The 27,329-nt window shown below is 41.1% G+C and overlaps 1 protein-coding gene across 6 annotated transcripts in view; it reads left to right on the top strand.

The window, feature by feature from the left end:
* itsn1 (intersectin 1 (SH3 domain protein)) overlaps positions 1–27,329 on the top strand; it is a 331,858-nt gene that overhangs the window by 149,405 nt on the left and 155,124 nt on the right. For 5 of the 6 annotated variants that reach the window (XM_039743834.1, XM_039743835.1, XM_039743833.1 and 2 more), the window contains one exon: positions 9,155–9,267. In XM_039743834.1, coding sequence (XP_039599768.1) covers positions 9,155–9,267 — 113 coding nt within the window. The remainder of the gene's footprint in view (positions 1–9,154; positions 9,268–27,329) is intronic. The other variant, XM_039743832.1, reaches the window with a different exon arrangement.

The following is a 27,329-nucleotide window of genomic DNA, read 5'->3' as shown; positions in this document are numbered from 1 at the left end:
AAAGTCACCAAAGCGCCGTGCAAACTCAGTGCTCGGTGTACATGCATCGAAGGTTCCCAGCTGTGCTGGTGCTATCTCGTGCTATGTCCATAGCTTTATTTAATGTTACCTTAGTCCTGGCACTTAAAACTTTCTCTCGCAGTTTAAGCTGAGTTTGTGTCAAACACCACCCTGACCATCTCATCTTCCTCTCCATAAGCACAGTCCTTCACCCGTGAATATTTACCCGTGGCAGTTTGCTATTGGATTGCCGCTGACGGACGGCCTTATATGGGTAGGCACTAAATTACAAGCGCCAGCGTCAGCCTGTCTATGAACTTAATTTAAAGTGTAGGTTTACATCGTGCTTTGTTTCCGAAGTAGCAGAACTCATGAATATGGTTGTATATGTCACTTTCGCTCGCTTCTTATTGTTTCGCTGCCTTCTCAATTATATAGTGCATGTTTTCTTGAGCGCTTTTTTGAGGTCTTCCTGGTTTTCTATGTACTGCATGATTACGTGAGAGGCGTGATGATGTCACACGAAACTCCGCCCACACGGCGTTGAAGCTCATCTCCATTACAGTAAATGGAGAAAAACTGCTTCCAGTTATGACCATTACGCGTAGAATTTCGATATAAAACCTGCCCAACTTTTGTAAGGAAGCTGTAAGGAATGAACCTGCCAAATTTCAGCCTTCCACCCACACGGGAAGTTGGAGAATTAGTGATGAGTCAGTCAGTGAGTAATTGAGGGCTTTGCCTTTTATTAGTATAGATATATGTATATATGTGTGTGTATGTATGTATGTATATATATGTATGTGTATGTATATGTATGTATATATATGTATGTGTATGTATATGTATGTATGTATATATATGTATGTATATGTATGTATATATATATATATATGTGTATATATATATGTATATATATATATATATGTGTGTATATATATACAATACAATACAATACAATTTATTTTTGTATAGCCCAAAATCACACAGGAAGTGCCAATGGGCTTTAACAGGCCCTGCCTTTGACAGCCCCCAGCCTTGACTCTCTGAGAAGACAAGGAAAAACTCCCAATAAAACCTTGTAGGGAAAAATGGAAGAAACCTCGGGAAAGGCAGTTCAAAGAGACCCCTTTCCAGGTAGGTTGGGCGTGCAGTGGGTGTCAAAAGTAGGGGGTCAATACAATACAATACACAGAACAGAACAATTCCTTAAGACAGCATAATAATAAAATTTTAGAAGTACGGTTTAACAGTAGATGATATGACATAATTAGGTTTGGATATTTTTAGAGTCCTGGAGACCTCATCCATCTAGCTGCCTCCCCATTTGGCCATGCCACGGCTGAAACGTTGCTCCGATGAAAGGACCCATCTTTCCCATGATTCCTGTGATCCTCCATCAGGGATGACTTTACCATAGGCAGGCAAACAACTTGGCAGGTGGGCGTGGCACCAATGGCCACATTTGGGTACCGAGAAAAGAAACAGAATAGGTGAGGGTTAGTATTCAAATATAATTATCATGTTACTTATGTTATAGTGCTAATGACTAACAACAGAGATGCAGTATGTACAGTTAATCAGCAGCTCTAGTCAGGATATGCTAAACTGAAGTAGTGAGTCTTCAGCCGGGATTTAAAGGCTGAGACTGAAGGGGCATCTCTTATGGAAGCAGGAAGACCATTCCACAGTTTAGGGGCCCTGTAACTAAAAGCTCGACCTCCCACTGTTATTTTATTAATCCTTGGAATCCTAAGCAGACCGGCATCTTGAGATCTTAATGTGCGCTCAGGTTTGTAAGTCATGATAAGTTCAGACAAGTAAGCCGGACCTTGGCCATTTAATGCTTTATATGTTAAAAGGAGGATTTTGAAATCTGCCCTAAACTTAACTGGGAGCCAGTGTAAAGATTTAAGAACTGGGGTTATGTGTTCATATTTTCTTGTTCTTGTAATAATTCTTGCAGCGCATTTTGGATTAACTGGAGGCTGTATAGAGAACAGTTTGAACAGCCAGTGAACACCGCATTGCAGTAGTCAATCCTACTAGAGATAAATGCATGAATTAATTTCTCACAATCCTGTTTATTTAGAAAGCGCCTTAATTTCCTAACATTTTTAAGATGGAAAAACATGTTTTGGACGACTTTGTAATATGCTTTAAATGACATGCTAGAGTCAAAGATAACTCCTAGATTGCGGGCTGATTCAGTAAAATTAATTGGGATTCCAACTGAGTTAAATGACGACAAAATATTGCTGTGATCAGCGTCATTCCCTCCAACAATTAACATCTCTGTTTTATCTGTATTTAAAGACAAGTAGTTCTCATTCATCCATTCCTTTAATTCACTAACACAACTAATTAAAGACAACATCGGAGAAACTTCATTTGATTTAAATGAAAGGTATAACTGGGTGTCATCTGCATACGAGTGAAAATTAACATTATGTTTCCTAATGAGAGATCCCAGTGGAAGCATGTAAAGTGAAAACAGTAAAGGTCCCAGTACTGAGCCCTGCGGACACCATATTGAACTTCTGTGTATAATGATGGAGTACTGTCAGCACATTTCTGTACATACTGGAATCGATTTGATAAATAAGAACTGAACCAAGCGAGCACGGGCCTGTAAGCCCAACATCGTTTTCTAGCCTGTGCAGTAAAATAGAATGGTCAATGGTGTCAAATGCTGCACTTAAGTCCAACAACATAATTACAGTGGAATTTCCTTCATCAGAGGATATCAGAATGTCATTTACAACCCGTGTTAGTGCCGTTTCTGTACTATGACCAGTCGAAAGCCAGACTGGAATTTCTCAAATAAATTGTAACGTAAGGTGTGACTGAAGCTGACTGGCGACTACTTTCTCTAGTATTTTAGAGAGAAATGGTAAATTTGAAATAGGCCTATAGTTATTTAGTATGTGTGGGTCTAGGTCTGACTTTTTAAGTAAAGGTTTAATGACTGACACTTTTAGTGCATCAGGTACGTGCCATGCAGTAATGAACTATTGATAATGGTTAGAATAGGTGCTGCAAGAACATCCATTGCACTTTTACTAGTTTTGTTGGCACTGGATCTAGGGAACAAGTAGTGGGCTTCATTTTAGTAATTAAAGTTAAGACTTCCTGGTGAGTTACAGGATTAAAATTATTAAAGTGCTGAATGCAATGTGCAGGGTCTGCTAAGCTAGTATTTGGTTTGTACTGTGATGCTGAGATCTGGGATCTTATATTTTTAATTTTCTCATTGAAGAAGTTCATAAAGTCTGTACTGCTAATATCTGTTGGTATTTTGCACTGTTGATCTGAATTCCCATTTGTTAATTTAGCCACTGCTCTAAAAGTACCCTAGGATTTTTATTATTGCTATCTATTAATGTAGAATAGTATTCTGAGCGAGCTTTAAAGAGGGCTTTTTATATTTATTACACTCTCTGTCCATGCAATTTGAAAGACATGTAGCTTTGTTGTTCTCCATCTGCTCCAGTTTTGACACTCTAATTTAAGAGCTCGAGTATTTTCATTAAACCAGGGAGAGTTTCTATGTGCTTTGATCACTTTTGTTTTAGGGAGCCACTGTGTCCAGAGCATCTCTCAAGGTCACATTATAATGTGATATTAGCTGATCTAAATTGTTTTCCACGTTTACATTTGATGTTAACTGATCTAAATGGTTTTCCACAATTACACTCGACTTACTCAAGGTATCTATAAATTTTGAAGCAGAATTACAATCTAGATGTCACTGTCTTTGTTTTAATCTGCGAGTGCTGGCATGGGCAGAACTAAATCAAACGTAATTAAGAAGTGATCGGAAATAACTACATTTAATGGAGTAATATTTAAATTTTGAATTTCAACTTTGTAAGTTATAATTAAATCTAATGTATGGTTATGATTATGAGTTGGACCTTTGACAATCTGACAAAATCCTACTGAATTTAACAAATAAGTAAAACATTTGCTAAAAGTGTCAGTTTCCACATCAATGTGTACATTAAAATCCCCATCAGAACTACGTGATCATAATTTATAGCCAAATCAGACAGAAGGTTGCTAAATTCAGTCATGAACAATGAATATGGCCCTGGTGGTCTGTAGACTAGCACTATAATTGTGTTGGAATCTGTTTTAATATTTAAAATGAATGCCTCAAAGGATGTAAAGTTGCCTAAATTTTTAGGAGTGATTTGCAATTTTTTACAATGAATTATTCCAAGGCCTCCTCCTCGACCAGAATCTCTAGACTTATGAAGGAACAGTATCCATCTGGTGACGCCTCAGCTAGGGAACAGTGTCACATTTACTAAGCCAGGTTTCAGTAAGAAGACACAGATCAGATTTTGTACTTAATATTATATCATTTACCAAAACAGCTTTAGTGCCAAGAGAGCGAATGTTCAATAAACAGCATTTAAAACTGCATGGTTCTTTCTGAACTGCTGATATATTTTTGTTTTAATTTGAATTAAATTTCTATTACAGATGCCCCTGGTGGAGTGTCTGGTTTTATCCCTTGGTCTAATTATACACCTTATTTTTGGTTATCAATTAATTTATGGTTTGTTTCAAGACTAAATTTACTGGATGCCCCACAACAGGGATTATGTATATATATATATATATATATATATATATATATATATATATATATATATATATATATGTGTGTATAAATATATATATATATATATATATATATATATATATATATATATATATGTGTATATATATATATATGTGTGTGTGTTCTTCAGTGCTTTTTGGAACTCTTCCTGGTTTTCTACGTACTGCGTGATTACGTGCGAGGCGTGATTATGTCACACGAAACTCCTCCCCGGCTTTCGAGCTCAACTCCATTACATTAAATGGAGAAAAATAGCTTCCAGTTATGACCATTATGCGTAGAATTTCGAAATGAAACCTGCCCAACTTTTGTAAGGAATGAACCTGCCAAATTTCAGCCTTCTACCTACACGGAAAGTTGGAGAATTAGTGATGAGTCAGTGAGTCAGTCAGTGAGTGATTGAGTGAGTCAGTGAGGGCTTTGCCTTTTATTAGTATAGATATACACACATACACAGTGGAACCTCTAGATACGAGTTTAATTCGTTCCAGCACTGAGCTTGTATAGCGAATTTCTTCTATCTAGAACAAAACTTCCCCATTGAAAATAATGGAAATCTAGTTAATCCGTTCCGCACCCCCAAAAATATCAACATAAAAATCAATTTTCCTAACAAATAACACTGATAAATAAGTGTGGATACACTTTGTCTGCTGAGTGTCATGTGATCATAACTGAGCTGATGATTCTTCTCTCACGTGCGCGTCTCCCTCTCCTTATCTCTCTTGCTCGCTCGCTCACGCGCCTCTCTCTCTCTCTCTCTCTCTCTCTCTCTCTCTCCTTATCTCTCTTCGCTCGCTCGCGCCTCTCTCTCTCTCTCTCTCTCTCTCTCTCCTTATCTCTCTTGCTCGCTCGCTCGCGCGCCTCTCTGTCTCCTCTTGAGGGTAGAGAATAGCCAAGCAAAATGACACCTTTTATTGGCTAACTAAAAAGATTGCAATATGCAAGCTTTCGAGGCAACTCAGGCCCCTTCTTCAGGCAAGATGTAATCAAAGCTTGCATATTGTAATCTTTTTAGTTAGCCAATAAAAGGTGTCATTTTGCTTGGCTTTTCTCAACATTCATAATGGCTAACACGGTATAACACCCTAGTACTCCTCTTGAGGGCAATCGTCTCCTATTCTCCGTCTGCATGTCCGCAATATTTTTGGGTACGCTTATACGGCGAACTCCTACAGTGAAACAATGAAATCACAAGCGCACAAACGCGTAGATCCTGACGCTATGGGAGAACAAGGAACACTGAGTGAGCTGATGGGCTGGCAGCATCAGCTTGGGTGAATCCCAAAGTCGAGGCGGATTGGGAAACGCGTCGCGCATAACCACAGCCTGGCTGCGTGGCTCGATTACACGAGCCAATGCTCGTATTTAGATCCGAATTTCTCGTATACAGAGGTGATCGTATCTCGAGGTTCCACTAATATATATATCCAAGCCCTCTACCCGTGGCCCCCTATCCAACCAGGGCGATCGCCCCCTTGCGATCTGGAGGAGGCACAAGCCCTCCTCTGGTCTTCCTGAGTGTTCCGGCCGGGTTCCATCCCCGGCACGGAACCACACGGGATAAACTGGCATCGGGCGCCGCCTGCCGGTGACCTCGGGTCCCTACAGGGTTGGGCTTCTAAGCCCTGTACCCGAGGCCCCCAACACAACCAGGACGGACGCCCCCTCGCGGTCTGGAGGAGGCACAAGCCCTCCTCTCGTCCTCCTGGGCATCCCAGCGAGGACACGTGGATCCGAACGACACAACCCGAAAGGGCAGCACGTCCCCGGAGAGGGTCCTACTATGTCCCCAGGGTCCATCACGGCACCCTGGGACATCTTTCTTCGGCACACCCCACCGGCCTTAAGCGTGCCCCTCTGGTCAGCGCCCGTTGCCCCGTTGTCCCCCAGCTGGGACACCATTGGCCTCCCCGGCGTGGAGCTCTCCCAGCGGGCCCGTTTCAGGAGGGCAGGTCCCTGGCAGCGTCGTCCCCAGCGCTTCGTTGGGGCTTCGGGCCTGTGGAAAAAGGAAACAGAGGGCCAGAAGCACTGCCGGGACACTCACCCCGAGCGTCCCCATCAGCTCCTCCAACTGAGCGGCGATAGCACTCAGCATCTGCATCATAGGCGACTCGGCGGGCCGAGGGGATTCCCCGACACGCGCCGAGCGCTGGTGGGAACAAAGAGACAGACGCCGGTGAGCTTACCTGTCGATCAGCTGCACTCGACGCCTGCCTCCTGTGGGCCACTCCTCCTGGCCCAATCGGGTCTCTTTTCCACACGGGACTGGCATTCCTTGGACCCGCCTCTATCCAATCATCGGCGGGCACGCAAGACACACCGGCCAATCCCGTGCTGTCTGTCAGTGGGCGGGACCACCGGCCCGCGGCCATCTTGTCTCCCCTGCGCTGGGTACGGAGACATGCCTCCTCACCGTATTGTAGCCGCGGCGATTCCTCGAGCCGCAGCGGCTCCGATTCCGCAGCCTCGTTTGCTGCCTCCGTCGCCGCACTGCCGACAGCCCGTGGCCCGGCGTGCTCCTGCCACAGACGCGGATCCGGTCTGTCCCTCCCTGTGGAAGACAAGGTATGACCGACCCCGAAGGGCCGATTATTGCAGGGCAGGGTACTCACCTCCCGGATCCCGTCTTGCCGAGGCCCCCGCCTCGGTGTGGCCTAGCGTCGCCCGCGCCCGGCCTGGCTGTCCGTGTCGACAGCGCGACTTTCGAGCCAGCTGCGCTCGGCGATGTCTATTCCTCCTCCGCACCGGGGATATCCATGCAGCGGGCGGCGGTTTCCGGAACAAAACGCACCAGCGGGGTTTTGCACGGGCCACACCTGCAACACGTGTGTGGAGTCCCCTTCTGCGCCGGGTCATTCACAAAATATTTATCGTTATGGGGCCCCCGTCTTGCACCAGACGGTTGGCCCCACGTTGGGCGCCATTGTGAACTTGAACCCGGACACAGGCAGATAGACATCGTTGGTTTCACCACACACTTATTTATTTACACTATTTTACAAGTAGTCCCGTGCTCAACTCCCCAGTGCCTCTTGCACCGATTCAACAACTCCAGGCCTTACAATGCCTCTGTCACTTCTCAGGCCTTACAATGCCTCTTTCTCTCTTTTCTTTCTCTCTTTTCCTGGCCGCCTCCAGTCCTCCCGCTAGCTCCGTCCTCTTCCACCCGACTTCCGCTCCAGACTGAAGGGAGGCGGCCCCTTATATAGTGCTCCCGGATGAGCACCAGGTGTTTCCGGCATCCACTCCTTGGCCACGCCCCAGCGTGGCGGAAGTGCCGGCTGTCCTCCCGGCAGCTCTCCGGTCGCCACAATAAGTCTTCCCCCCAGCACTTCCTGGTGTGGCGGAAGTGCTGGGCTCCAGGGTTCCTCAGGCTCCAGGGCGCCGCCTGGCGGTGGCCACGGGCCCCTACAGGATTGGGCTTCAAGCCCTCTACCCGTGGCCCCTATCCAACCAGGGCGATCGCCCCTTGCGATCTGGAGGAGGCACAAGCCCTCCTCTGGTCTTCCTAGGCGTCCCGGCGGGTTCCATCCCGGCCCGGAACCACACGGATAAACTGGCATCGGCGCGCCTGGCGTGACCTCGGGTCCCTACAGGGTTGGGCTTCTAAGCCCTGTACCCGAGGCCCCCAACACAACCAGGACAGAGCGCCCCCTCTCGTCCTCCTGGGCGCCCGGCCGGGCTCCAGCCCCAGCCAGGGACCACAATATATATATATATATACTAATGCGTATCTATAGGTTCCACTGTGTGTGTGTGTGTATATATATATATATATATATATATATATATATATATATATATATATATATATATATATAGAGAGAGAGATATAATATTGTATATATAATGTGGCCTTACAGGGATATGTTATTTGAGAATAGTAATGGACCTAAAATTAATTCATGCAGTATATAGTATATAAAATGTTTGTTTTGTATGTGTGTTTGTGTATTGTGACGGACAGATAGAACTCTTGTCTGGTCAGGACGCCCATGTAATGGAAGGACCGGGGGAGACGCTATGTTCAGGGCATTATCTTCTCCAGAACACAAGAGGGCCGCCAACCTGCCTTAGTGTAGGGCCAAAGGGTACTTGGACATTGTTAGAGCCCTGGATTGCAGCACTTCCTCCACATCCTGAAGTGCTGCCAGACGCCAGTCATGAAGCACCTGGAACACTTCCAGGTGCCTTATAAAAGGAGTCAGCAGTCACTACTCCAAGAGCCCGAGTCTGGAGGTGGTGGACGAAGCTTGCCTGGAGGAGTGGAGGAGAAGGACGAAGAGGGAAGAAGTGTGCTGTTCTTTATGCACTGTGCTGTGGAGCACAGAAAAAAACGCTTCTAAGCTGTAAACAAAATGTGTGTGCTGGACTAGAACTTGTGTCTGCCTGTCTGTGTCAGATTAGGGTGGCTGTACATGCCCCGGGGTCCACAAGTATAACTGGTTGCTAATTAAAAAAGAATTTTTCTCCAGCAGCACTTATTTAAAAAATTAATTTAATCTTTTTTTTCCCCAGAAGAGTTCGTTCCAGTAGTGGGATTTCCACTGCCAGCTTACATTTAATTGACCAAAGGGTACCTGAAGAACCTGTTGAGGAGGAGCCACAGCAACCTGAGAAGAAGTTACCAGGTAAAGATTTTGAAATATAACTTGCTCAGTCTAAATGGGAGACATGAAAGATAAAAAATCCAAGTTCAGTACACCTAAAAAAAACTGTTCTTGAAAGCAGAATTCTTAAAAGCAATGAGATTTTATGTTTGACTGTTTATAAGTTAACCTTGAATTCTATGTTTATTTGCCTGTAATTAACTTAATATGTATATGTTGGCACATAATTCTTCTCTGTTATATATGAATTAAATGTATTAGTGTATGACTAAAGCTTTCAAAATACTGTGAATGTTGTAAATCAGCCTCATAATTTTCTAGTGTTGATTTAATATGAAGAGGATCTAGAAAAGTACTGTTATTACTGCCAGAATGGATCCTACAATGCCTAGGGGTTCTGTACAATATCTGACCATGCACTCTGACCTCCAAAGGTCATGCAAAAAGACAGTTTCCTCTCTAGGATTAATACAGTTTACCAGATACCAAATATTTGTAAATTACTTGTTAATGCTGTACAGAAATACTGATCGTAGATCATACAAAAAGGCAAAGTCAAGACGGAATTCTTAGAATTAAATAGATTTTTCACTTGGCATTGTGTGAAGTAGCATAAATGTCTCTGAGTGGAACAGATTGAGAATTACGTTTGCTTGTTTATATGTATGTGTAATCTCTTTATAGATGTTTATGTACCTATATTGCATATTAAGTTAATGTTGTAAGTTTTTCATAAAAATTGTATTCTGATCTTATTAAAATCTTTTTTTTTTAGAACTGAAGTTATGCAAACATTAGTGACTTTTTTTCTTTTTTTTTTTTTAAAATATTTTGATGATTGTTTGATCTTTACTTCTTTTTGGAAGTTAAGCAAAGGTTTATGCAGATATTTCACTTCCGCACATACATGGTGAATGAAACACGACTTACAAAGGGAAAATTCCACTTTTAGTTTGTTTTGACATTAAGCATTGAGCATTTCAGCAGTGATAGACAACTTCCCTTGAGTACTTTTTTTGTAGGGGAGAGGCGAGAGGGTGGGAGGTTAGGAGTACTGATACAGCACATTGAAGCACCCACCACATGACAAACCAATTTGGAATCCCAGATTAGGTCCTGAGTGCAGCCAGTGACACCTCAGCACTAGTTCAGATGGAACAGAACTAATGTGAGGTTTTTTTTATGGTGGATGGAGTGCCAATTCTGCCACCAACCCAAGCTATTAAATCTAAGATAATTTGCATAACCCATATTATAACACTGTACAGTATGGGTGAAATAGGAGGAAAGGTGAGATGTGAAAACATTGTTACATGTGTTCAATTGATTTGTGTGTAAGCAAATATAGCTAATGTGCTGGGGTTGTGCAGCTATAATGAGCAAATGCAAAAAAGGTCCCCATAAAACATTCTGTTTATGTTAGCTAGGAAGACCAGCAAAACAGGACAAATAGTCTGTTTTGTTTAAATCTACCATAAATACTAATAAATGTTTTTTGTAGAAAATTTGTATAATGAGGAAAATAATGTACATTGAGTTAAGATAATTGAAGGTTTGTTGTCAAATAATATTTTGAAGATGTTAGGAGGTTTGTGTAAGTCATCCTTCTATCGATTTTGATTTTTTTCAAAGGAGACAACTTGGGGACGGATTTAATAATATTGTAATGTCACATGTCTGCATGTATTTATTATCAGTGTATTAAACTTGGGAACGCTGATCAACTTTCCTTCAACACCAACTAGAGAAATTTTCTTTTTTTTTAATCCAACATTTCAAAAATTCATTTGAATATCTTGATTTGTACATACTTGCCTCATTTTGCCCTGCCTTAATTTTTTGTGTAAGTTGTTTCTGATGTTGGTGTTTTATATTTAACCTCTTAAGCATTGCATTTTATTAAACAAAACGTAAAATGTGTTGTGGTGGGTTTTTTTTATTAAATCACAAAAGTATAATAATTATACAAATAATAGTAATGATTAAAAATAACAACATGAAGTGAACAATAATAACAAAAACAACAGTAATTGTAATACTAATGATGCCAAAACAGTATATAATCTCAGAATGAGTCGTTTGTGTGGTAAATCTTAAAGCACGGTGAAACAGACAATCCAGCGTCACAGTCGAGACAATAATAGCGTGTTCTTTTCGGATTTTCTTTACAGATTTATCAGTTTTTGAACAGCACACTGTACAAGTACGAGTTGGATTCTGTTTTTTTTTCTGTAAAAGGTCTACCAATAAGATGCTTTGGATTGATCAGCGATGTGCTGGGTCGACTGCGTCTCTTTAACACTAGAATTAACAGAGCCTACGAAAAACTCGTAATTCCGTCCCACCTTAAATTGCTTCTTAAATCCCTTCACACCTCTCCGCCAGCGTCCTTTGTCTTCTAAATGTGCTGATAAAGAGAAGCTAGGAGCAGCCGGCTATTCCATCCCAATTTAGAACGTGCACGAACTTCTCTTAGCTCATGCCTTGATTGGGTATCTGGGAATGAAGTGGAGTTTTAGAGTGGAAATAATAGATCGTTATTTGGAACACACGCATTTCATGTCTGTTCCGTTTTACAGTAATCTGTGTCAACACATTGTTAAAACAGAAACGTTTTTTATATTCTAATAGTAGATGACAAAATGTAGGCACAAACTATATAATGTATGAAGCCTGAAGTCCAAATAGCAAAGAAACATTTTCATAAAAGATTTAAATATAACACAACAATTGAGCTTTTATTCAAAAATATAACTGCAGAAACAAAAAGCCGCCTTAACATGCGACATTGACAGCAGTTTATTATGGCTGCCTCCGTGGTGAAATGGAATCAGTTCTCGCCTTGGAATCAAAAGGTCGTGAGTTCGATCGTGTACCACTCCGTTTTGAGAAGTAAACTGCTCATAGTCTTACTATTTTAGAATAAAAGCATACATTTGATTTCAATCTGTAACAGCCGGTGCAATTTATGATCCTTGTAAAGGTTTGCTTTTTTTTTTAATTCACTTTTCATTCTCTCAGTCGCGTTCTGAATCAATCCATACAACCCCATCTGACACGGCTGTTTTCACATAAAGACGCGCTATAGCTCTGCAGTGTACCACGATGCATACTAACATGCCTCCACCCCCCCCCTCCAACCGGGTTCTGACACAAAAACGCTGGCAAAGTTGCCTTCTTCGTATCTCACCGTCACTTGCTTTTCTTTTTATTCAGTTTTATTGAGTGTTCCTGCCAGTCCCCGCATGTTGCTGTATGCTGTTTCTTTTGTACTCCAGGACATGCAGAGGAGAGAATGGTAAAGAGCAGTAACTTCGGCGCTATATGCAATCATCAGACACTCCCCACCTGCCCGTGTCGTTCAAACACAGGAACATATATTGGGGTAAAAGTATAACAAAAGTGCACTTTTATTCAAGTGCACTTTTTCCATCGCCTTTTCCTGTAAGAAGCAATGTACACACTTCTCTCTATGTTGTGGTTTCTATTACACACCTGAAAGAAAGAGACAATATATGTGAAAATATCATCGCACTAATGCAATATTATTTGAAAACGAACAGCATCAGATCGGGTGTGAATTTATGCAGGAACTGGAAATTCTCTGATGCGGGACGTTCCCTCAGGGAAGCAAGTACAGTGTCAGGTGCTTATTCAGTGTAATAGGAACCATAGCACAGAGAGTTCTGTGTACTGCAACAAGTACACGTGTCGTAAATGTAGGAAGGACGGTCCTTGGGTGTGTGGGAACTGTTAATTTTTGAATGTGATGATTTTATATAGCACAGAATGAAAATCAGCACTTCTTAGCATTGCCCCATGCAAGCTGTCGTATCAATCGCCTACTGTAACTTGCTTTCTTTTTTCTTCGGTTATACAGGTAGTCTTGAATAAAAGTGCACTTGTTTTGTTTGCGAAATGAAGTGTCTGAGTGCACTTTTCGTGGCATTACACGTGTATTTTTTGAGCATGCTCAAACACCGGAACATAAGTTGGTGTAAAAGTATAACAAGACAACGGGCAGATGGGGAGTGTCTGATGATTGCATATAGCGCTGAAGTTACTGCTCTTTACCATTCTCTCCTCTGCATGCCCTGGATTACAAAAGAAACGGAATACAGACGCGCTATAGCTCTGCGTTGTACCACGATGCATACTAACGCACCCGACCCCCAACTAACCGGGTTCTGACACACAAACGCTGGCGAAGCTGCCTTCTTCGTATCTCACCGTCACTTCATTTTCTTTTTATTCAGTTTTATTGAGTGTTCCTGCCAGTCCCCGCATGTTGCTGTATGCTGTTTCTTTTGTACTCCAGGACATGCAGAGGAGAGAATGGTAAAGAGCAGTAACTTCGGCGCTATATGCAATAATCAGACACTCCCCATCTGCCCGTTGTTTTGTTATACTTTTCAATACTTTTTATACTGCTCAAACGGGCATGCTCAAAAAATACACGTGTAATGCCACTAAAAGTGCACGCAGACACTTCATTTTGCAAACAAAACAAGTGCACTTTTATTCAAGACTACCTGTATAACCGAAGAAAAAAGAAAGCAAGTTACAGTAGGCGATTGATACGACAGCTTGCATGGTGCAATGCTAAGAAGTGCTGATTTTCATTTCGTGCTATATAAAATCATCACATTCAAATATTAACAGTTCCCACACACCCAAGCACCGTCCTTCTTACATTTCACGACGTGTACTTGTTGCAGTGTACACACCTCTCTGTGCTATGGTTCCTATTACACTGAATGAGCACCTGACACTGTACTTTCTTCCCTGGGGGAAGGTCCCACATCAGAGAATTTCCAGTTCCTGCATAAATTCACACCCGATCTGACGCTGTTCGTTTTCAAATAATATTGGATTAGTGCGATGATATTTTCACATATATTGTCTCTTTCTTTCAGGTGTGTAATAGAAACCACAGCATAGAGAGAAGTGTGTACATTGCTTCTTACAGGAAAAGGCGATGGAAAAAAGTGCACTTGAATAAAAGTGCACTTTTGTTATACTTTAACACCAACATATGTTCCTGTGTTTGAACGGCACGGGCAGATGGGGAGTGTCTGATTATTGCATATAGCGCCGAAGTTGCTGCTCTTTACCATTCTTTCCTCTGCATGTCCTGGAGTACAAAAGAAGCGGGGGGGCTGTGGGGGCGTTAGTATGCATCGTGGTACACTGCAGAGCTATAGCGTGTCTTTAGTGAAAACAGCCGTGTCAGATGGGGTTGTATGGATTGATTCTGAACGCGACTGAGAATGAAAAGTGAATTAAAAAAAAAAAAGGTTAATCAAACGTATGCTTTTATTCTAAAATAGTAAGACTAAGAGCAGTTTACTTCTCAAAACGGAGTAGTGCAGAATCGAACTCGCAATCTTTTGATTCCAAGGCGAGAACTGATTCTATTACACCATGGAGAAAGTTATAATAACCTGCTGTCAATGTCGCATGTTAAGGCGGCTTTTTGTTTTTGCAGCTATATTTTTTAATAAAAGCGCAATTGTTGTGTTATATTTGAACCTTTTATGAAAATGTTTCTTTGCTATTTGGACTTCAGGCTTCATACATTATATAGTTTATGCCTACATTTTGTCATCTACTACTAGAATATAAAAAAACTTTTCTGTTTTAACAATGTGTTGACACATTGTGTTGATTACTGTAGAAACGGAACAGACATGAAATGCGTGTATTCCAAATAACGGTCTATTATTTCCACTCTAAAACTCCACTTCACTCCCAGATACTCAATCAAGGCATGAGCTGAGAGAAGTTCGTGCACGTTCTAAATTGGTGGGGGGATGGAATAGCCGGCTGCTCCTAGCTTCTCTTTATCAGCACATTTAGAAGACAAAGGACGCTGGCGGAGAGGTGTGAAGGGATTTAAGAAGCAATTTAAGGTGGGACGGAATTACGAGTTTTTTCGTAGGCTCTGGTAATTCTAGTGTTAACCATAGTATGGGCGATTGATGTTCGGCAATGATTTGTTCTACAAGCTGGCATGTAAAGTTTGCATGAGACACAGTTTCACCAGCTTTTTGTTTGTATAACACGAATGTATTCCAAATGCACTGTTCCACCAGATGCGGAAATATCTTTTTGTAGTATTACTTTTGTTGCCTCTGCAAAACGCAGTAGAAAGTCAATCCTTGATCTGCCCAATGTGCTATTGTAGTCAACTGCATAGACATAGAATTATTATACGCTGCATGACCAGCAGCATCGTATTTCAATGTTGCCGCCATATTGCAAGTGGCACTGCTGTGGAGTGAAGTAATGGATAAAGATGCTTCGTGCATGTGCTGCTTGGTATTGTGCAAACCGCTGTACGCTCCAAACCAGGTCCCAGGGGATTACATTTCATAGGTAAGGCCGAACAATTGTTTTGGTTATATTTGGCCATTAGAAAATCCCGTTTTATAATCTTAAGTTTAGCTACGCCAGGCTAAGCTAGCAAAGCTATACATTTATGTGCTCAAGTGTGCCTCCAAACAACATTTTGGCTAAACATATTTAGTCACTAACTATGTATATTGTTGTTAGCCGTTAAAATTTCTCAAACTTTGAAGGTTTCCCAAAGAAATCCACCTCAAGAAGCAGTGGGAGGTAGCCCTTAGACGGGATTTTGAGAAAGCTGTCCTCTGAAGTGTGCTGTGCTAGTTTGGTAATAGATGCTGTACCAGCATCATATGATCAAAGCTACCACTTGCTCACATTAAAAAACTAAGGAGGTTTGACGATTCCTTCTGAGGGTACAGTCAAAGTGGTCGAAATAGCTGAGTGTGTTATCCAACAGTTGACATTAGGGCAAGCTGTCAGTGTGTCTTTGATCAATCAGTTTGTTCGGGCTGAAATTGGTTCAGATGTGTTTTTTCTCAAGGAGTACATTGAGGAAACACAGTTTGAAATTGATAACCATAATTTTATGCTCATGTCTTTAGTTGTCTGTCTTCCACAAACTAAGGCTGCACCATATTGCCAGACTGAATACTCTCAAATTACAGGATCTGAGTGAGCTAGAGGGAGTGTAAGTCTGTAGGAGATCAGTGAGGTAGGGGGGAGCTTTAAATGTTAATAGCGGTATTTTGTATTATATTCAGTAGTGAACAGGGAGCCAGTGAAGTTGAGAGAGAATAGGTGTATTATGTTCAGTGGATTTAGAACAGGTTATTATCCTAGCAGTAGAATTTTGAAGAAGTTGCAAGCGATGGATATGTTTTTGTGGGATGCCAGATAGAATAGTATTATAATAATCTATACGTGAGGTGACTAGGGCATTAACCAATACTTCAGTACTGTGTTGCGTAAGAAGAGGACGAAATCTAGAAATGTTTCGGAGATGGATTATTATTATTATTATTTAATAATTAGATAGATACTTTATTAATCCCAAGGGGAAATTCACATAATCCAGCAGCAGCATACTGATACAAAAAACAATATTAAATTAAAGAGAATAAAAATGCAGGTATAAACAGACAATAACATTGAATAATGTTAACGTTTACCCCGCAAATGGGTGGAATTGAATAGTCGCATAGTGTGGGGGGGAAGAACGATCTCCTCAGTCTTTCAGTGGAGCAGGACAGTGACAGCAGTCTGTCGCTGAAGCTACGCCTCTGCCTGGAGATGACACTGTTTAGTGGATGCAGTGGATTCTCCATGATTGACAGGAACCTGCTCAGCGCCCGTCGCTCTGCCACGGATGTCAACCTGTCCAGCTCTGTGCCTACAATAGAGCCTGCCTTCCTTACCAGTTTGTCCAGGCATGAGACATCCTTCTTCTTTATGCTGCCTCCCCAGCACACCACTGCGTAGAAGAGGGCACTCGCCATTATTAGTGTATAAATGGATATAAATAATAGCATTTAAGCGGTTCGCCAAAATTTGTTGCATGTAAACGATACTGTTTTAAATGTTGTTGCTTTTTCATCTGAAAACCCAGTTTCCACGTCTACCTGTATTAGGTTAAATTACACTTTTGCCACTCGCAATATGGCGGATGCGCTGACATATCATGTCAACTGAGCAACACAGTGAATGTGGCGTCTATCTATACACAGTACTGTGCAAAAGTTTTAGGCATGTGTGAAAAAATGCTGTTTCATGTCATGGCAAGATTGAGCACAGCAACAAGACACAAGGTAGTTATACTGCATCAGCAAGGTCTCTCCGAGACAAGATCTGGGCTTTCAAGATGTGCTGTTCAAGCTCTTTTGAAGAAGTACAAAGAAACGGGCAACTTTCAGGATCGTAGACGCAGTGGTCGGCCAAGGAAATTAGTGCAGCAGATGAAAGACACATCAAGCTTATTACCCTTTGAAATTGGAAGATGTCCAGCAGTGCCATCAGCTCAGAACTGGCAGAAACCTCTGGGACCCAGGTACACCCATCTACTTTCCGGAGAAGTCTGGCGAGAAGTGGTCTTCATGGAAGAGTTGCGGCCAAAAAGCCATACCTCCGACGTGGAAACAAGGCCAAGCAACTCAAGTATGCACGAAAAAATAGGAACTGGGGTGCAGATAAATGGCAGCAGGTGCTCTGGTCTGATGAGTCAAAATTTGAAATATTTGGCTGTAGCAGAAGGTACTCATTATTGTCTGCAGGCAACAGTGAAGCATGGTTGGAGGTTCCTTGAACGTTTGGGGCTGCATTTCTGCAAATGGAGTTGGAGGTTTGGTTAGGATTAATGGTGTTCTCAATGCTGAGAAATACAGGCAGATACTTATCCATCATGCAATACCATCAGGGAGGCGTATGATTGGCCCCAAATTTATTCTGCAGCAGGACAACGGCCCCAAACATACAGCCAAAGTCATTAAGCATTATCTTCAGCGTAAAGAACAAGAAGTCCTGGAAGTGATGGTATGGCCCCCACAGAGCCCTGATCTCAACATCATCGAGTGTCTCTGGGATTACATGAAGAGACAGAAAGATGTGATGAAGCCTACATCCACAGAAGATCTGTGGTTAGTTGACCAAGATGTTTGGAACAACCTAGAAGATAGTGTACCTAGAAGAATTGATGCTGTTTTGAAGGCAAAGGGTGGTCACACCAAATATTGATTTGATTTAGATTTCTGTTTTGTTCATTCACTGCATTTTGTTGATTGATGAAAATAAATGATTAACACATCCATTTTTGAAAGTATTCTTTTTTACAGCATTTTTTCACACCTGCCTAAAACTTTTGCACAGTACTGTATGTCTATGGTCAACCGTAACACAAGGCTTTGTAACCTGCTTGTTGCCTTTTGCCTGTACAGTGATCATCGCTTCATTATGTACAGAGCTAAGAACACAGACATCTTTCTTGTCTTTCTATTTCAGTGCAAGCACTTTACCCTTTTGCCAGCGTAACTTGCTGTATTTTAGCTTTGCCAGTGTCTTCAGGCATGCCACAATGATTGGGATGCACTGTTCCATATGCTTCACTGTTTCTTTGAAGCAAGTTGTCAAATAGATATGGCAAAGTAAAAAAATTGGTTACTGGTTACAAAGTAAAGCAGAGCATCTGTCAAAGTCCACATCGATGATGTAGCAATGCGGTACTGATTGTATTTCTGATCAAATATTGTCCCTTACCTGGTGCAAATGTATGCTATTTAGATTCACAACGCTTATAAAACTTTGACAAATCTTGCTCTTTTTTGACGCGATTTACTGTATCCATGACAGTCTGCCTTTATAAGCCATGAGACTTTCATTGATGCTGACATAACAGTCGGAATGTAAATGCTCTGAAATTTTGCTACAATGGCCTTGTATATCTCCCAAATTTCCTTCGGTTTGAGGGCTGGTTGAGTATTCTCATCCAAGTCTTCATTGTTGGTAAAGTGCAGATCTATACTAATAAAAGGCAAAGCCCTCACTGACTGACTCACTCACCACTAATTCTCCAACTTCCCGTGTAGGTAGAGGGCTGAAATTTAGCAGGCTCATTCCTTACAGCTTACTTACAAAAGTTGGGCAGGTTTCATTTCGAAATTCTACGCGTAATGGTCATAACTGGAACGTATTTTTGTCCATATACTGTACTAGAATGCAGCTCGATAGCCGTGTGAGGCGGAGTTTCGTATTAAAATATTTAACCAATCGCATTTCAGCCGTCATTTGTTGCCAGGCAGAGAGAATAAACTGCAGCTCGATAGCCGTGGAAGGCGGAGTTTCGTATTAAAGCATTTAACCAATCACATTTCACCCACATTTGTTGCCAGGCAGAGAGGCTTTCACAATCTGTTGTGGAGGCACTCTAACACAGAATAAATGTCGATTAACCTGTTCCTTCAACCAATCAGATTTTGAGTTGGTGTCAGTAGGGCCCTCTAGCAGGCGTACGGCAAAGTCACCGTATTCAGACCCATTGATTGGATAGAAGCCGATATGAGGAACTCTCCGAGGCCACTGAACGTACTGCAAACTCTCCGAGCGAAAGATCGCACTACGGCCAACTCCATGGCAGGATTCTGGACAATATTATTTGCCAGACACAGACCAGATTTTAAGACCACGAAAAACTGATGTTTGTCACGCTCCTCGAACCCCAGAAGTTTCAGGAATACAAGAAAAGTTTCACGCATGCAGCCTTCTCCACTTTAACACAAGAGCCACGGAGTGCTTTTTGATCTGTCTTGGCTAAAAACAGAACTGACTGTAATGTATGCCATGGATGATTTTGCAGGAAAATCTCCCACTGATCTCCTTGACTTCCTTCATCAGAAAAATCTGAAAAAGAGCATGGGGCAGCTGTTCACATTGGTATATTTGGCGGTGAGCATTCCTGTGTACACTGCATCTGTCGAGCGGACATTTTCAGCCCTAAAGCGAATTCAAACTTATACCAGAAATACCATAGGGCAGGTTCACCTTTCAGCATTAACTTCTATGGCGATAGAAAGTGAGGTTTTGATGGAACTGAAGCGCACGGATAATCCATACGACAGAGTAATTGAACTGTCTTTGAGGAAAGAGAGGACGATGGATTTTGTTTACAAATAATCCAAATTTTTGGTGAGTAAAATGTTGCGATTTTTCCGAAATAAAATTGCAAGTTTATGAGTTATTATTGATGTTTTTTATGTGTGTCGCGGCTGTGGCTGCAGTAGAAAGAAACTTGTGTGGCGCAACATGAGAGGCTTCGCCTCTAGCGCTGACGTCCGAGGTTCGATTCCCGAGAGGGGGTGCAGTGAGTGTGTACGCCTGATAAGCACAGAATTAGGGTGAAACACGTGCCGTGTGCTGTTTGCATTATTTGACAGTAAAACTATTTCATTATATTCAATATATATACACTCACCTAAAGGATTATTAGGAACACCATACTAATACGGTGTTTGACCCCCTTTCACCTTCAGAACTGCCTTAATTCTACGTGCCATTGATTCAACAAGGTGCTGAAAGCATTCTTTAGAAATGTTGGCCCATATTGATAGGATAGCATCTTGCAGTTGATGGAGACTTGTGGGATGCACATCCAGGGCACGAAGCTCCCGTTCTACCACATCCCAAAGATGCTCTATTGGGTTGAGATCTGGTGACTGTGGGGGCCATTTTAGTACAGTGAACTCATTGTCATGTTCAAGAAACCAATTTGAAATGATTCGAGCTTTGTGACATGGTGCATTATTCTGCTGTAAGTAGCCATCAGAGGATGGGTACATGGTGGTCATGAAGGAATGGACATGGTCAGAAACAAGCTCAGGTAGCCCGTGGCATTTAAATGATGCCCAATTGGCACTGAGGGGCCTAAATTGTGCCAAGAAAACATCCCCCACACCATTACACCACCACCACCAGCCTGCACAGTGGTAACAAGGCATCATGGATCCATGTTCTCATTCTGTTTACGCCAAATTCTGACTCTACCATTTGAATGTCTCAACAGAAATCGAGACTCATCAGACCAGGCAACATTTTTCCAGTCTTCAACTGTCCAATTTTGGTGAGCTCGTGCAAATTGTAGCCTCTTTTTCCTATTTGTAGTGGAGATGAGTGGTACCCGGTGGGGTCTTCTGCTGTTGTAGCCTAACCGCCTCAAGGTTGTGCGTGTTGTGGCTTCACAAATGCTTTGCTGCATACCTCGGTTGTAACGAGTGGTTATTTCAGTCAAAGTTGCTCTTCTATCAGCTTGAATCAGTCGGCCCATTCTCCTCTGACCTCTAGCATCAACAAGGCATTTTCGCCCACAGGATTGCCGCATACTCGATGTTTTTCCCTGTTCACACCATTCTTTGTAAACCCTAGAAATGGTTGTGCGTGAAAATCCCAGTAACTGAGCAGATTATGAAATACTCAGACCGGCCCGTCTGGCACCAACAACCATGCCACACTCAAAATTGCTTAAATCACCTTACTTTCCCATTCTGACATTCAGGAGATTGTCTTGACCAGGACCACACCCCTAAATGCATTGAAGCAACTACCATGTGATTGGTTGATTAGATAATTGCATTAATAAGAAATTGAGCAGGTGTTCCTAATAATCCTTTAGGTGAGTGTTTATCCGCGCTTCCCGATTCATTTTACCCTTGCACCCCCTTGGTTTGAGAAGAAGTATGAAAAATATGAGGTTAACGCAGAAAAACAGATCATCAATTGAAGCTTTATGAATAATGGATACTTTATTCGCCATCAATAATTGTTTTGGTAAAGCTATACTCAGTGTAATCCTCCTTCCATTTTATAATTTTTCCGCGACTAGCCATGATTAAATGAACGGTAAAATAGTAAGAGCGAAGTGAGAGTGACGTATTAAGGCAGGCAGGCAGGCAACAGCTCAATAGCTCGAATTTGGATATAAGTATGTTCTATTTAGTTGCCAGAAATATCTTTGGTTGGAATGGAAGTTGAATTTAGTCTTTACATTTCTATGGTAAAGAAAAATTTATGCAATGATGACTAAATTTAACTTACATTCCTACTAAAATTTCTGTCGACTAAATAAAAATTACTTGTATTTAAAATTTAAATAGAACTTGAACAGATACGATAGTTCATAATACCCACGCAGCACTAAGTGCACATAAGAGCAGGAGTCATCTGTTTTAACAAGTAGCGTATTGCACTGATATGAAATAGCCTGCCCATTTAATTATTTAGGAATGGATAGATAAATTAAGATTTTGTACAAATAATGTTTTTAATTTTTCTTCCTCAATGGATTCTGGCACCCCCAGCAACAGCTGCTCGCACCCCAAAGGAGACATACATACATACATATACACAGTAATCCCTCCTCGATCGCGGGGGTTGCGTTCCAGAATCCCCCCCGCGATAGATGAAAATCCGTGAAGTAGAAACCATATGTTTATATGATTATTTTTATATATTTTAAGCCCTTATAAACTCTCCCACACTGTTAACATTATTATTATTAGCCCTCTAGACATGAAATAACACCCTTTAGTCAAAAGTTTAAACTGTGCTCCATGACAAGAGAGATATGACAGTTCTTTCTCACAATTAAAAGAATGCAAACATATCTTCTCTTCAAAGGAGCGCCGTCAGGAGCAGAGAATGTCAGAGAGAGAGAGAGTGAGATAAAAGCAAGCAATCAAAAAATCAATACGTGCTTTTAAGTATTCCGAAGTACCGCGATAAAGCGGCATTTTGTAGAGGAGCGTCCGTATCCTCTAGGCAAACAGCCTCTGTGCAAACAGCCCCTCTGCTCACACCCCCTCTGTCAGGCGCAGATAATGTCAGAGAGACTGAGAAAAGCAAACAATGAAGCACCGCGCGGGAAGCATATTTTACATCATTGAGGAGTTTTAGTTAATATGTAATACATGCTCTGATTGGGTAGCTTCTAAGCCATCCGCCAATAGCGTCCCTTGTATGAAATCAACTGGGCAAACAAACTGAGGAAGCGTGTACCATAAATTAAAAGACCCATTGTCCGCAGAAATCCGCGAACCAGCGAAAAATCTGTGATATATATTTAGATAATGCTTACATTTAAAATCCACTATAGAGTGAAGCCGCGAAAGTCGAAGCGCGATATAGCGATGGATTACTGTATATGTTTATATGTGTGTGTGTGTATGTATGTGTATATATGTGTGTATAAATATATATATATATATATATATATATATATATATATATATATATATATATATATATATGCCAGTAACACTCATGACAATGACAAAACAATTACATTGTCAATCATAATCATATTACGTTATTATTAAAATGTTTCCTTTTCTTTTTCATTACTTCTTTAACACACTACTTCTTTTGCTTTACATACATACATATATATATATATATATATATATATATATATATATATATATATATAAACTGCTCAAAAATTAAAGGAACACTTTGAAAACACATCAGATCTCAATGGGAAAAGAAATCCTCCTGGATATCAATACTGATATAGACTGGGTAATGTGTTAGGAACGAAAGGATGCCACACCGTTTGATGGAAATGAAAATGATCAACCTACAGAGCCCTGAATTCAAAGGCGCCCCAAAAATCAGAGTGAAAAAATTATGTGGCAGGCTAGTCCATTTTGCCAAAATTTAATTGCAGCAACTCAAAATTGTACGCAGCACTTTGTATGGCCCCTGTGTTCTTGTATACATGCCTGACAACATCGGTGCATGCTTCTAATGAGATGACAGATGGTGTTGTGGGGGATCTCCTCCCAGATCTGGACCAGGGCATCACTGAGCTCCTGGACAGTCTGAGGTGCAACCTGGTGGCATTGGATGGACCAAAACATAATGTCCCAGAGGTGTTCTATTGGATTTAGGTCAGGAAAGTGTGGTGGCCAGTCAATGGTATCAATTCCTTCATCCTCCAGGAACTGCCTGCATACTCTCACCACATGAGGCCAGAAATTGTCATGCACCAGGAGCCACTGTACCAGCATAGGTTCTGACAATGGGTCCAAGGATTTCATCCTGATACCTAATGGCAGCCAAGGTGCCTTTGTCAAACCTGTAGCGGTCTGTGTGACTCTCCATGGATATGCCTCCCCAGACAATCATTAACCCACCACCAAACTGCTCATGCTGAATGATGTTACAGGCAGCATAATGTTCTCCATGGCTTCTCCAGACCCTTTCACTTCTGTCACGTGCTCAGGGTGAACCTGCTCTCATCTGTAAAAAGCACAGGGCACCAGTGGTGCATCTGCCAATTCTGGTTTTCTGTGGCGAATGCCAATCGAGCTGCATGCTGCTGGGCAGTGAGCTCAGGGCCCATTAGAGGACATGGGGCCCTTGGGTCACCCTCATGAAGTCTTTCTGGTTGTTTGGTCAGAGACATTCACACCAGTGGCCTGCTGGAGGTCATTTTGTAGGGCTCTGGCTGTGCTCATCCTGTTCCTCCTTGCCCAAAGGAGCAGATACTGGTCCTGTTGATGGGTTATGGACCTTCTATGGCCCTCTCCAGCTCTCCTAGAGTAACTGCTTGTCTCCTAGAATCTCCTCCATGCCCTTGAGACTGTGCAGGTAGACACAGCAAACCTTCTGGCAATGACACGTATTGATGTGCCATCCTGGAGAAGTTGGACTACCTGTGCAACCTCTGTAGGGTGCAGGTATCGCCTCATGCTACCAGTAGTGACACTGACTGTAGCCAAATGCAAAACTAGTGAAGAAACAGTCAGAAAAGATGAGGAGGGAAAAATGTCAGTGGCCTCCACCTGTTAAACCATTCCTGTTTTGGGGGTCATCTCATTGTTGCCCCTCTAGTGCATCTGTTGTTAATTTCATTAACACCACAGCAGCTGAAACAACCCCCTCTGCTACTTAACTGACCAGATTAATATCCCATAAGTTTCATTGACTTTATGCTATACTCTGAATAAAAAGTGTTCCTTTAATTCTTTTGAGCAGTGTATATATATATATATATATATATATATATATATATATATATATATATATATATATATATATATATATATATATATATATATATATATATATATATATATATATATATATATATATATATATGTATATATATATATATATATATATATATATATATATATATATATGTATATATATATATATATATATATATATATATATATATATATACGTATATATGTATACGTATATATGTATATGTATACGTATATATATGTATATGTATACGTATATATATGTATATGTATATGTATATGTATATGTATATGTATATATATATATATATGTATATGTATATGTATATATATATATATATATATACGTATATATATATATATACGTATATGACAGCAACACTCATAACAGTGACAAAACAATTACATTGACAATCATGTTTCGTTATTTTTAAAATGTTTCCTTTTCTTTTTCATAACTTATTTAACACACTACTTCTCCGCTGCGAAGCGCGGGTATTTTGCTAGTATTTCATAATGAGTAAAAACCTACACTCGGACATAATTTCTCCAAAGAATGGTGTTGCCAAAATTTTGTTCTTGGACCAGTACCTTCGTTGTTTAGATTTGCTACAAGTTCTTGTAGTCCTATATCAATACGCCCACAAAGGCCCAGATATCATCAGCAGTTACTGGTTCTCATCTTTTTGAATGGGAACACTGCTTAGGCGTACGGTTGTTTGCCCGACACTGTTCAGCATAACGGTTCATCTCAACAACAATTCTGTCGATCACATCATCATCCAGGAATAGTATCACGTAAGTGAGTGGATCTTAGCTGTCAAAGTCGACTTTTATTCCTGGCTACCCCACAAAATCAAAATGAGGTGGCGCTGGTTTATTTGAAGCAAGTCAACAGACAGCCAGACGTGAGGGTCACTTTTGGATTAATCAGAATCACTTTTAAGCTCTCCATCCTTTTCAGTTTTACCACCTGAGGACAGATTCCCTTCCTCATCACTACTGATGAGAAGCTCACTGCTTGTATCATTAGCAAGTGCATGAAACACCTGAGCTGCTGAAAAACGAGATTCCTTTATTACTGTGGGGTTTACTGATCACACAGGTGAGAGGAGAAGACTCACCGTCACAACATGTGATGCTCGGATGTAACGCTTACACAAGGCCTGCCTATAATGTTGCCTGAGTAATGTTTGTGGCTTGCACTGACAACACTTTTATAGTCCGAGTGATTACTGACTTACTCAAGACGCATCTGCACAGTTGGTCTTGTGACACTCTGGATTAATGCTTTTAGCATGGCTTTCACAGCCCAAGTAACACTCGGGTCTAATGCTAAGGAGCTTAATAAGATTTATCTTCACATTCTAGTATTTTATCAAACTCATTCTCTTTGCAGATATAAAATTCCTGTAAATAATACCTTAAATTAGGTGTGGTTATTGAGCTTGAAAACCTCACAAAACAGAAATAAACTTTTTTAGAGAAACTCTAAACACTGCTTTGGCTGGGCTGGCAATCAAAACCTGCTGTAGGGAACTTAAAAAGAGCAGTGCCAACCCTTCTGCTACTGTGTCTATTCATAAGGATGTCGGAGTATAAAAATGTACTATTAATAACAGATTACTGAAATACTTTAATTCCTGTGCAAGTTTCTAAGTAGACACTGATAAAGTTAAACTTAATAAAAAAAGATAAAGCATTTGAATATCTGCACATTTTTTTCAATTTTTAAAGCCACAACCCTGAGGCACTATTGAAATGTGTTTATATAAGTAATATTGGCAAGAGATTTTTTTCAAGTCCTGCCCTCCTTTCAACCATTTAAGGTTAACAGCCTACGGTCCTCTCATTCGTGTGAATGCTTTTGTCGGACACAGTTCCTGTGTTCTCAGCTCTTATAAACTGTTATGTTTTCCTCACTTTAAGTTCCCAATAAAAAAAGACTTATTATATACAAATCTTAATGAAGAATTTTATCCTGAAGGTTTATCAACAGAAGAAATGAGTACACGAGCAATCCTAGCACTGAGAAACGATGAAGTCAAACAAATTAACGTGAATATTGTCGATCAGTTAGACGGCAAATTGTTAAATTCATATTAATAGACTGTGCTGAAACAATTGGTGGTGATTGTGCGGAAGATGAAAACATCAATTTACAATATCCCGTAGAATATCTACAACCATGAACACCGTCCG

Source organism: Polypterus senegalus, chromosome 2 (assembly GCF_016835505.1).
Source record: "Polypterus senegalus isolate Bchr_013 chromosome 2, ASM1683550v1, whole genome shotgun sequence".
Taxonomy (NCBI): domain Eukaryota; kingdom Metazoa; phylum Chordata; class Cladistia; order Polypteriformes; family Polypteridae; genus Polypterus; species Polypterus senegalus.
Note: the sequence above shows the minus strand (reverse complement) of the source record. Positions and strands in the feature narration are given on the sequence as shown.